General features: G+C 47.0%; 2 protein-coding genes across 2 annotated transcripts; one reads left to right on the plus strand and one right to left on the minus strand.

The window, feature by feature from the left end:
• Nucleotides 1-2,904: 2,904 nt before the first annotated feature.
• LOC139999851 (olfactory receptor 14J1-like) lies at nt 2,905-3,864 on the plus strand. The gene has a single exon (XM_072029477.1). It carries the CDS (start codon nt 2,905-2,907, stop codon nt 3,862-3,864), a length of 960 nt encoding a protein of 319 aa, XP_071885578.1.
• Nucleotides 3,865-6,005: 2,141 nt separating this feature from the next.
• Nucleotides 6,006-7,059, minus strand: LOC113841555 (olfactory receptor 10AG1-like). Its single transcript, XM_072029584.1, has one exon. It carries the CDS (start codon nt 6,972-6,974, stop codon nt 6,006-6,008), a length of 969 nt encoding a protein of 322 aa, XP_071885685.1. The 5' UTR covers nt 6,975-7,059.
• Between the last annotated feature and the right edge of the window lie 4,203 nt (nt 7,060-11,262).

Here is an 11,262-nt window from a genome sequence, read left to right on the forward strand (position 1 = left end):
AGTCCCTTTCCTGCCCCTTAGCCCATAGAAAGCTCCACCACCCCTTGCACAGTGTCAGCAGGGTCTGTGTGACCTGGGCTCTAGGACGTGCCCCCAGCGAGCTGCCCCTGGGCAGAGCCCTGCTGCCAGGAGGTGTCTGCAGGGCAGAGCTGAGCACCCAGCTCTGATCGGGTGGGATGGGGGCTGTGAGCTGCAGGCAGGAGGTGTGGGGACAGAGACCCAGCTGCAGGCAGGGACAGCTGCAGGCAGCACAGCCATGGGCAGGGAATGGCAGGACAGTGCAAACAGAGTGGTCTGGAACCTCTCTGCCCTCTAGCCCACAGGATTAAGGATATGACTCATAACTTCAGTACCAGGACCTCACTCACAGCAGACCCTCTGAGTTACTGTTGCTCCCTGGCCTTGCCTCCCCTGGCAGAAGCCCTGTGCCATTCCTCTCCTTGGAGCTGCAGCTGCTGTTCTTGCTTTATGGCTCCCTGCAGATGGGGAGATGGGGCTTTCAGCTGCAGCTCATGCAGTGACCCTCTAGGTCTCACCACGCAGATGTGTCCATAGGAGGAAGGTGCCCAGAGTTCCCCTTCTAACCTTTGGGGCTCTCGGCATTGCAGTCTGTGGGGCATCAACAAAGCTGTATCTCCTTCCAGGGACTTTCTGAGGCCTGCTCACAGCTACACAGTGCAAGCAAGCAAGATGTATCCAAGGGGACATTGCAAGAGAAGAGAAAATGCAGGTGTTAGCTCCGTCAATCTCTGCTTTCCTGAGTCTCTGCTTTCATTTTCTTCTTCTTTGTCTCAGCCAGAATAGAAATAGATGCTCTTATTTTCAGGAAGAGCCTGAGACTCCTTAAGCATCACTAGGAATGTTATAAGGATCACAGCAAGTGCCTTTTCTGCCCCTCAGCCCATATAAAGCTCTATGACCACACGTGGCATCCTCAACAAAGATGAACCTGACGGTGGCAGTTCTGTACTGCATTTTGTGCCATTTTGTGCCATCCCTGCACCTTCCCCTGAGCAGCTGCATGGTCTGCTCTCCCATCCAGAAAAGCTTCTGCCCCCAAAATCATGGGGTCTCTAACTGTTACCCTTTGGCTGCCCAACCTTCAGAACAAGAGGACACTCCCAGTGCTCATCTCTCACTCTCATTCTTGCCTTCCTCAGCAGAAGCACTGGGGCATTTCTTTGTGTTTCCCCTCCCATTCATCCTGCCCTTACTATTCTCCTCAGACTCTGCACAGTGGGATTAAAGCCAGAGCTCAAACACCAGAATAGTGAGTCCTGCTCTGGAGATGTGTCACTGGGAGCAAAGTGCCCAAGCTGTTCTAGCCAAAATGTCTCAGGGCACTGCAGTGCGTAGTGCTGGGAAGTGAGCTGACTCTGTTCAGGTCACTCTGGTTAAAGGTAATCCAGCAGTGTCTCTGAGGTTATCCTGCTGGAAGATGTTGAACGGACTTTCTTTATTATAGGTGCACTACATCTGAACAAAAGAAGTATGTGTTTCAGAACGTTCCCTTCCCAGAACGTTCAATTCCTTTCCCAGGAACACACTGCTGTACAGAGCAGGCGGGAATAGGGGGGGGGGGAGGGAGAGGGGTAAAGGATGGGTAAGGGAGAGTCCTTGAGAGCTCATGGGCATAGGCTGCTGCTCCAAACAGTGCTCAGCCAGCACAAACCAGAGCTCCAGCCAGAGAGGAGAATGAAGCTGCTTCTGAGAAAGCATGTGTTTGTGAGTGATAGGAACAACATCATCACTGTTTGAGCTGCATTAGGGATCATAATTCATATGTGGCTCAAACAGTGACGATGTTGTTCCTATTGCTCAGGTATATGCACGAACAAAAAGCATCCATGTTCCCTCCTAACTTTTGGGCCTCTAAGGTGTGTTGGGCTAGGAAGGAGCTCACTCTTCCTTCAGGACACCACAACTAAGGACATTTAACTCTTTATAAGGGGCTTCTGCCGGGCTGCAGGCTGCCATGCACAAGGGCACAGCTCTGCCCTAGCAGCTCTGTGTTATCTAGCAGCCCTGTGGAGAAGACACGTCAGTCCTAAGGCCATGCAAATGCTGCTGGATGGCCGAATGTGGGCAGCTCCTGTGGTCCCTCCATGTCCGTGGTGAAGAGCAGAGAGCTGAGATCCTCCTGAGGTACGAGATGAGTGAGGGGTTTGGAGATCTGCCCTTTGAACCTGGATTCCTCTGCTGTAAGCAGCATCCAGGTTCTTTTCAGGGGAACAACTGAGTGTGACCATCCTCCAGAGGTGCCTGTACAGAGCAGTTGAGACAAGGACTGATGGATATACCAGCTGCCTCCACTCTGCCCTGAGGTGCAGTCATGCTGAAAAAATCTTTGATAGCTCAACTGTATTCTGAGAAAAGCCCGTGTTGTCATCTACCTAACTCTGTAGGGCAGGACTCCCTCCTCCAGAGCCCCTCTGATCCTGGTGGCACCGTCAACCAGTACCAATCACAGCTCATCAAAGGGACCTGCAAAGGCCTTCCTGAAAGGGGAGAGGCAGTCTGTGAGGTTTCTGCAAGAAATGGAGTGGGATGCATCACAGAGTTCTGTCTTAATATTTTCCTGTTTTTTCCCTCCTCAGTCAGCTCTCCATACCCAGATTGCTTCCCCAGCTCTGATCTAAAGGACAGAGTTGTTGCCTCACAGGACCCACAAGATTTCACCTGGAGTGCAACTGAAATACAAAGGGTTTCCATAGTTGGCTGCACCCAGTAGCACTCTCTGGCACCACCAAGCAACACCCTAGCAAGGCACCTGCAGAGGTCTTCCTGAAAGGGGAGCATCAATTTTGAGTTTTAAGAAGTGGGGTACATTTTTCTCACACAGTCTAGCCTAGCATTTTGCTGTATTTTCCTCCTCAGACAGGTCTCCATGGCCAGAGGAATCAAATGTCCAACAGCATCTCCATCACTGAGTTCCTCCTCCTGCCATTTGCAGACACACGCGAGCTGCAGCTCCTGCACTTCACGCTCTTCCTGGGCATCTACCTGGCTGCCCTCCTGGGCAACGGCCTCATCCTCACTGCCATAGCCTGCGACGACCGCCTCCACACGCCCATGTACTTCTTCCTCCTCAACCTTGCCCTCCTCGACCTGGGCTGCATCTCCACCACTGTCCCCAAAGCCATGGCCAATTCCCTCTGGGACACCAGGGCCATCTCCTATGCAGGATGTGTTGCACAGGTCTTTTTCTTCTTTTGTTTGTTTTTAGCAGAGTATTCTATTCTCACCATCATGTCCTATGACCGCTACGTTGCCATCTGCAAGCCCCTGCACTACGGGAGCCTCCTGGGCAGCAGAGCTTGTGCCCAGATGGCAGCAGCTGCCTGGGGCAGTGGGGTTCTCTATGCTTTGTTACACACTGCCAATTCATTTTCCCTGCCCCTCTGTGGAGGAAATACCCTGGACCAGTTCTTCTGTGAAATCCCCCAGGTCCTCAAGCTCTCCTGCACAGACTCCTACCTCAGGGAAGTTTGGCTTCTACTGGCTGGTTTCTGTTTAGCATTTGTCTGTTTTGTTTTCATCATACTGTCCTATGTGCAGATCTTCAGGGCTGTGTTGCGGATGCCTTCTGAGCAGGGACGGCACAAAGCCTTTTCCACTTGCCTCCCCCACCTCTTTGTGGTCTCCCTGTTTCTCAGCACTGGCTTTTTTGCCTACCTGAAGCCCCCGTCCATCTCCTCCCCATCACTGGATCTGGTGGTGGCAGTTCTCTATTCAGTCTTGCCCCCAGTATTCAATCCTCTCATCTACAGCATGAGAAACGAGGAGCTCAAGCGTGCTATCAGGAAAGTGATTACATGGATTTTTCTTAAGATGGATACCTTTTTCACTTTTCTTCACAAATGACATTGTTTGTTTTCCATTGCAGGCCTGAGTGGTACTTTCTTTCTCATTACTTTACAATTACCTTCTGTGTCATTTCCAATTACTACTTTCTTAGAAAAAAAGTATTTGTTCATCCCACATCTCCTGAGCTATGAAACTGCTCTGTTTACTCTGGACATTATTTGACTACCTGTTTGTAAGCACTCTTCCTTGGCATCTGCTTAATAAAACAGGATCTTCCCCAATGCACTACCTGAAATCATGCTTCTTCTTTCAAAGCTGTTGCCAGCAGTAGGGTTGAACATTATGGTGGTTTCACACTGATGGGAAGCTCACCTCCACCACTCCTTTCACCCCCACTCCTGAAAGGAATAGATGGAGAAAAGAGAGTTGAAAAGGACTCCAGGGTTGTTTTAAGGGACAAGCAGATCAGTCATCAATTGCAATCATGAGCAAAGCGGACACAGTGTAGGGAGATTAAGATAATTTATTGAGCATTACTAACAGTCTGGAGCAGTGTGTACTGGGTCTGATTGGCACAGCATCAGGACTCTCTCTAACCCTCCTCCCAGAGCCAGCAGGCTGGGGGTGAGCAAAAAGTGAGAAAGGAACATCACCAGGGCAGCTGACCTAAACCAATCAAAGGGATATTCCATGCCATATGATGTCACACTCATCAATAAAAGGTGGAAAAAGGAAGCTGAGGGGAGGGGTGGGCTCTCATTGCAAAAACGCCTGTCTTCCCGAACAGCTATGTTCATTGAGGCCCTGCTTCAAGAACGTGGCCAAGCATCACTCCTTTGTGGGAAGCAGAGAGTAATTTCTTTCCTCTGCACTTCCACTCAGCATTTACTTTTTTTTTTTTTTTTTTTTTTTTTCCCCACGCCCTTTTCCCCTTTCCCTTTTTTCCCTTTAGTTAAAATGTTTAATTAATAATAATCTTTCCTTAATAATTATTTGTCCTGGTTTCAGCTAGGCTAGATGTAATATTCCTCCTCCTCCTAATAATAATAATAATAATAATGGTAATAATACTACTGCTAATAATGTGTACAAACAAGTGATGCACAATGCAATTGCTCACCACCCGCTGACCGATGCCCAGCCTAACCCCGAGCTGTCCGGCCCCCTCCCCCAGCTAGCCACCCCTATATATTGTTTAGCATGACGTCAGATGGTATGGAATACCCCTTTGGCTAGTTTGGGTCACCTGTCCTGGGTCTGTCCCCTCCCAGCTCTTACTGCACCCCCAGCCTGCCCGTTGACAGGACAGAGCAAAAGGCTGAGATGTCCTTGGCTTAGTATAAGCATTGCTCTGCAACAATTAAAACATTTGTGTGTTATCAGCACTCTTCTCATCCTAAGCCAAAATATAGCATTCTACCAGCTACTAGAAGGAAAATTAACTGTCCTAACTGAAACCAGGACATCTATGTAAAGCAATGTTCTGTACATTTAGAATGTTTGATATTCGTGTTGGTGGAGCGTAGACTCCCCGCACACCCAGCGCTGTTTACTTGCCTTTTATATCTTTTATAAATATTCTTTTATAAGTATTATTAAATTCAGATTGAGATGAGACTTCATTTATAACACTCTCGTGTTGGCCCACCCTCAAACATTTGGGGGCTTGCTTCTGTCCCTTACTTCTTTAGAGACTTGCTTCAGGATCTGCAGTTCAGGAACTTGGCAGCAGAGGGCAAATCAACATGCAAAACTCCCTCATAAGCCAAGGCTCTGGGCATAATTCTCCTGAAGTCTTTAATTCTTACGGGGTTCATTACGGAGACGCCAGGAGTCTCCTTAAAGGGATAGACTTCAAGAATAAGAATAATAATAAGTATAGGAAAAGATTTCTTCTTTCTGCTGTTTCTTTAGTTGTCTGCCTACAGAGAAAGTGATATCAACAATCTACAACTGATATTGGTCCTGAATGTCTCCTAAGGGACTCTGAGCCTGTAGGGAAGTCAAGACCTTTTCTGCCAGGCACTCTATGCACAGTCTTCATCCCTACTGCTCAGCCCCACCCTTTCTCTCTTCAGCTACCTGAGACTGACATATCAGTTGTGTCTGAGCTGATTCTTGATGCCTACACTCACACAACCAAATGCCTCATTGGGACTTTCGGTACAATTTGGGCTTCTTTCACATACTCTGCCATATCACTTTCTCCACAGGAGTCTTCTCAGGGCAATTCTAACTTCCTTGTTCCTCAGAGTATAGATGACTGGGTTAAACACGGGGGTCACAACTGTGTAAAACAGGGCAAGGTATTTGTCAGTGTCTGCAGAGTCCTGTGACCGGCGTTTAAAGTACACAAGCATGGCTGAGCCATAAAAGAGAGTCACAATCCCGAGGTGTGAGGAGCAGGTGGAAAAAGCTTTGTGTCTGCTCAGAACTGAAGGCATTTTCAGAATTGCCTTGATAATTTTAGAGTAAGAAATAACTATCATGGAAAAGGGAAGGACAGCAAATATGAAGATGATAGTGTGCAGGGTCACTTGGTTGCAGAAAGTGTCTGCACAGGCCAGTTCCAACAGAGGGGGGACGTCGCAGAAGAAGTGATGAAGGTCACGGGATGCACAGAAGGGCAAGGTGAACACCTGATAGGTCTGTCCTACTTGTAGTGGCACGACGGCCATCCACGCCCCCACTACCAGTCTCATGCAGAACCCCCCATTCATGATGAGGCTGTAGCGCAGGGGGTCACATATGGCTACGTAGCGGTCATAGGCCATGGCAGCCAAGAGAAGGCCTTCAGTGCTTCCCAGCACGATCAAGAAATACAGCTGGGCAGCACAGCCAAGAAAGGAGATCCTGCCATCTCCCGTCAGGAAAGCTACCAACATTTTTGGTAGAGTAGTCGATGTGTAGCAGATCTCCAGGAAGGACAGGTTTCTCAGGAAGAAATACATGGGGTTGTGGAGGCTTGAGTCCATCACTGTGATGAGCATAATCAGGCTGTTCCCAGTGAGAACCATGAGGTAGATGATCAGGAAGACTGTGAAGCACACGCTGGGTAGGCAAGGGTGGTCAGAAAATCCCAAAAGAAGAAATCCAGGTTCAGTGGTGTGATTATCCAAGCCTTTTCTCTGGGGCATTTTCTCTACATAGATCAATGCCAACAACATGCTGTTAGAGGATGCTTATGGCCCATCCACCACCATGTAGATCTCAAGTACAGCGACAAGCTACAAACATCAGCATACACATGACTGCAGTATTAGGACAGTTTGAGCAAAATCTGCATGTGTGTATGGAAATCTAACATGGTCTGGTGGGCAGACCCCAGCTGGTAGCTAAGCCCCCACCCAGTTACTCACTTACTCCCCCTCGGTGGGATGGTGGAGAAAAACAAAGGGCCAAAAGCAAGAAAACTCATGGGTCAAGACAAAGACAGTTTAATAAGCTAGGGTTAGAGGAAGGAAAAAGAAAACAAACCAAGAAACCAAAACAAGCCAGCCTTCAAGCAATGCCTACCTTCCCCACCACCTAGTCCCTCAGCTTTTTATTGCTGAACATGGCATTACATGGCACAGAATATCTCTTTGGCCAGTCTGGGTCATCTGTTCTGGTTGTGTGCCCCTTGACTCTTGTCCGGCCATGGCCAGTACACTGTAGGGGCAGAGTAGGAAAAAGAGAAGGCTTTGATGCTATACAATCACTACTCAGCAATAGCCAAGACATTGGTATGTCATCAACAGTGTTTTAAACTCCAACCTAAAACACAGCACCACAGGGACTGCTAAGAAGAAAATTATCTCCATCCTAGACAGCCCTAGTACCTGAGTTTCTTGCTTGTCAGGAAGGGTCAGAACAAAATCGTTAAGCCTGAATGACAGCTAATTGTCATATGAATAAGAGAAATTTAGTTTTCTTTGTAAGAGAGGATTTAAATAAGGGAAGTGGAGGGAAGTGGAGGGAAGGCAAGGCAAGGCAAGGCAAGGCAAGGCAAGGCGAATATTTGCTGCAAGACTTCAGTGAGAGAGATTCATCCCAGTTTTCCTCAGGGATAAGTACACATCTCCTGAAGCTCTGTCCACCACACAGAGAGCAGAGACACTACCTTAGTTCCAAATTATTCATTTTTTTGGCATGGCTGATGGGTGAACTCCACAAGCTTTCAGAGGGCTAAAAGGGGCATTATGCAAGCAATCACAACACAATCTCAAATAGTTTTCAAGGGATCCAAAGAGGAAGGTAATTAAAGGTGGGGCAAACAGGGCAGGCTAATATAACTTCTGAATATGCTCCATCTAGTTCCCTTGCTTGGCCTTGCTGTTCTGTCTCTTGGATTTCTGGAAGCTTACAAATGCAACTGAAGGCTGATTCACTCTGATATCAACCCAGCAAGGCTTCCTCATCCACTGCAAGCCCTCACAGAGCAGAGCGATGCTCTTGCTGGCTGGAAAACCAAGCCTTCCCTTTTGCATTTCTCATTTCCCAGAGTGTAAGGATGTTGCTAATCACACTTGAAGGGCGTGAGCTGTAAGCAAGCAGCCCTTGCAATTGCAGGTTGCTTCCTGTGAATAACAGACTCAGGTGAAAGCTTTTGGAAGGTATCAGTTTGACATGGGGAAGAAATGTTCTATTTCAAGCAGAGAGAACTGAGGATGCTTGCTGCATGTCTCTAGCCATTGCTAACTCCCATCAAAAAGTCTTCTTAAGCGTAAAAAAAAAAAAAAATAGAAAGAAAAGAGGAAGAGAGGAAAAAAAGAACAGAACAGAAAATAAGAGAAAATAAGAGAAAAGAAAAGAAAAGAAAAGAAAAGAAAAGAAAAGAAAAGAAAAGAAAAGAAAAGAAAAGAAAAGAAAAGAAAAGAAAAGAAAAGAAAAGAAAAGAAAAGAAAAGAAAAGAAAAGAAAAGAAAAGAAAAGAAAAGAAAAGAAATCCGTGATCTGAGAGCTTGATTTCATTCTTTTTTTTTTTTTTTTTTTATCATGCCTGCCTATTTCTATGTTTTGTATTTGGAGTTCTCCTAGAAGTACTCTTCAAAATCTCCAAGATAAAATTAGTGTACATCTGAGGAAGAAGTGGCCATAATCTGTTTCCTAACCTACCTATTTACACATGCAAATAAGCAGGAAAATTAAAACCTTTTATTTCCTGAAATACTTTGAGATCCCTGCATTAATTGTAAACAAGTTTTGTAACTGAAAACAACCGTTTAGAGGCAGATTTTCCATATACCAGCATTGTTTCCTTGTTTCTTCCCTAATCCTGTAGCATATGCTTTTTAATGCCCAGATATCTCAGTGCTTCACATGATCACACATAGAGCACGGCTTGGGCTAGCATTGCTCAAGGAAAACTGGTGGAGTACTCCTTACATAGTGACAGTCTCACCAGCAGCATTGCTCCAAGTTGAAAGAAACCCATTTCTCTGAGCCCAGACAAGCCACAGATGCCTGCAGCTGCTTTTAGCAGTGGCTGTTCTAGCACAGTATCTCAGCACTTCAGAGCACGGCAAAAGAGATTTACCATTGTCAGGAGCTAGCACACAGGTGCACTCTTCTCAGTTGGTGATACAGTAGACAGAGGTGACTTCATTTTCTCTTTGTCATTTCCCTGGAAAGCACCTGGACGGGGCTCTCTGGACACTACTCCATCGCTCTTGCTCCTACCTCATTATAAGTCAGTCAGTGAGCAATCCTAGGAGAGAAGTCGGCAGCCTTAGTGCTACCAGTGCTTCTCCCCAGACACTCACAACATCAGTAACAACATTAGGAGGATCTGAGCAACTTCCAGAATAACTACATGTCTTTCAAAAGTACAGAAATTGAGGAATAAGATTTAGCTGTTCAAATGAAAACTGCTAAAAACAAACAAACAAACAAAAAAAAAAAAAAAAAAAGGAAGAACACAGAAAATGAGAAAAATCAGTCTGTGTTTATTTTTATTTTGGAGCAACAGAGAAGGCTTCTCTACATCTCCACCTCTGTGGGTCCCAACACCTTCTCTGCATCCAGTGTTAGCCAAAAGATGGAGGCAGCCCTGAGAGATCCAGCTCCAATTGTGCATGCTTTCTGCCCCCAGTACACACCCAGAAAGGACCTGGAGAGAAAGCTCAGCTGGAAACAGATAGCAAGGAAAAAAGGACGGTATCATGCCACTGCAGAACAAGCCTCTACATTCATACAAATTAATGTGGCTTCAGGGCCTATTAAAAAGGGATGACTGGGTCTTACCAAGCTAGCCTTGTGTGGCTTTATGGTCAGTAGCACAAGTCACATTTCCAGAGGGGAGTTTCTCCTGCCCTTGTGTGAGGTTCATGCAGTTTTTGATTTCTTACTCTGAAATCCTGCAGGTAATGCAGCTCCAGTCTGTCTTTCTGGGGTATCCAATAAAGTCAGGATCTAGACAAGACCGTTTCTCACCAGGATGAAAAGATACACAAGTCAGAAAGGCCACAAAGAGCCAATGCTGTGGGTTGGAGCAACCGTGGACAAATCCAGGCACTGCAGGGTGATTTCCTTCTGTGAGAGGTGTAGGACCATAAGTATGGGGAGAGCCTGTGGCGAGCAGAGTTCCTCCAAGAGCTCATTGCAGGAGGAATATCCCATCCAGAGCCTGCATGACTCAGTAACTACAGTCCCATTCGGGTCAACAGGGAAAGAGTCAGTAGAGTTTATGAGAGCTGAAAAATAGTTCATCTGACCCAAATTCTGAGCTGGGTGACACACAGAGGTGCCTACAGTGCTGCCAGGCTTTGAACCAGCACTGACAAGGCGATAGCACAACGCTCATCACTCTGTCCCAGTCCTGCTACCTCTATATCCAAACTGAGAGTTTTTTTCTGATACTTCTAGGAGGGTAATAATTGCCTGATGTGATATTACACCCTTTGGGTTATCTCTCACTTTGTGGGGCTCCAGTCACTGCCCACCCTGGGCAGCTGCTGCTCATGAAGATAGCCTGGCCTTTCTACATATCTCCACATTCCTCTGCTGGAGGATGTCCTCTGTCCTGCCACATGTGGGACAGCCTTGGAGAAGTACTTCAGTGACCATTCTCCATCTCCACTGCCAACAGACACTGATGGGTAACTTTTAAGTCCTACCTTTGGTCTTTCACATCTCGCAGTATGATGGCAAGCCTTTTTTCTCTGGAGCAGCAGGCCTTCTGGGGTACAGCTGCTTGTATTGGGTTTACGTGGCAATGGTTTGGTAGCAGTGGTGCTGCAGGGGTGGCCTCTGTTAGAAGGGTGCAGAAGCTGCCCCCTGCCAGGTAAGAGCCCGTTCCACATGGCTTCAAAAGTGACCCATCACTGACCAAAGCTGAGCGAATGGGCAATGCTAGTTGCAACTCTGTAAGAGGGTATTTAAAAAAGGAGAAATACTGCTCTGAAACAGCAGCTGGGAGAGAGGAGTGAGAAAATGTAGAAAGAAACAGCCCTGCACACACTCCGGTCAGCGCAGA

Source organism: Anas platyrhynchos, chromosome 30, assembly GCF_047663525.1.
Source record: "Anas platyrhynchos isolate ZD024472 breed Pekin duck chromosome 30, IASCAAS_PekinDuck_T2T, whole genome shotgun sequence".
Classification (NCBI taxonomy): Eukaryota; Metazoa; Chordata; class Aves; order Anseriformes; family Anatidae; genus Anas; species Anas platyrhynchos.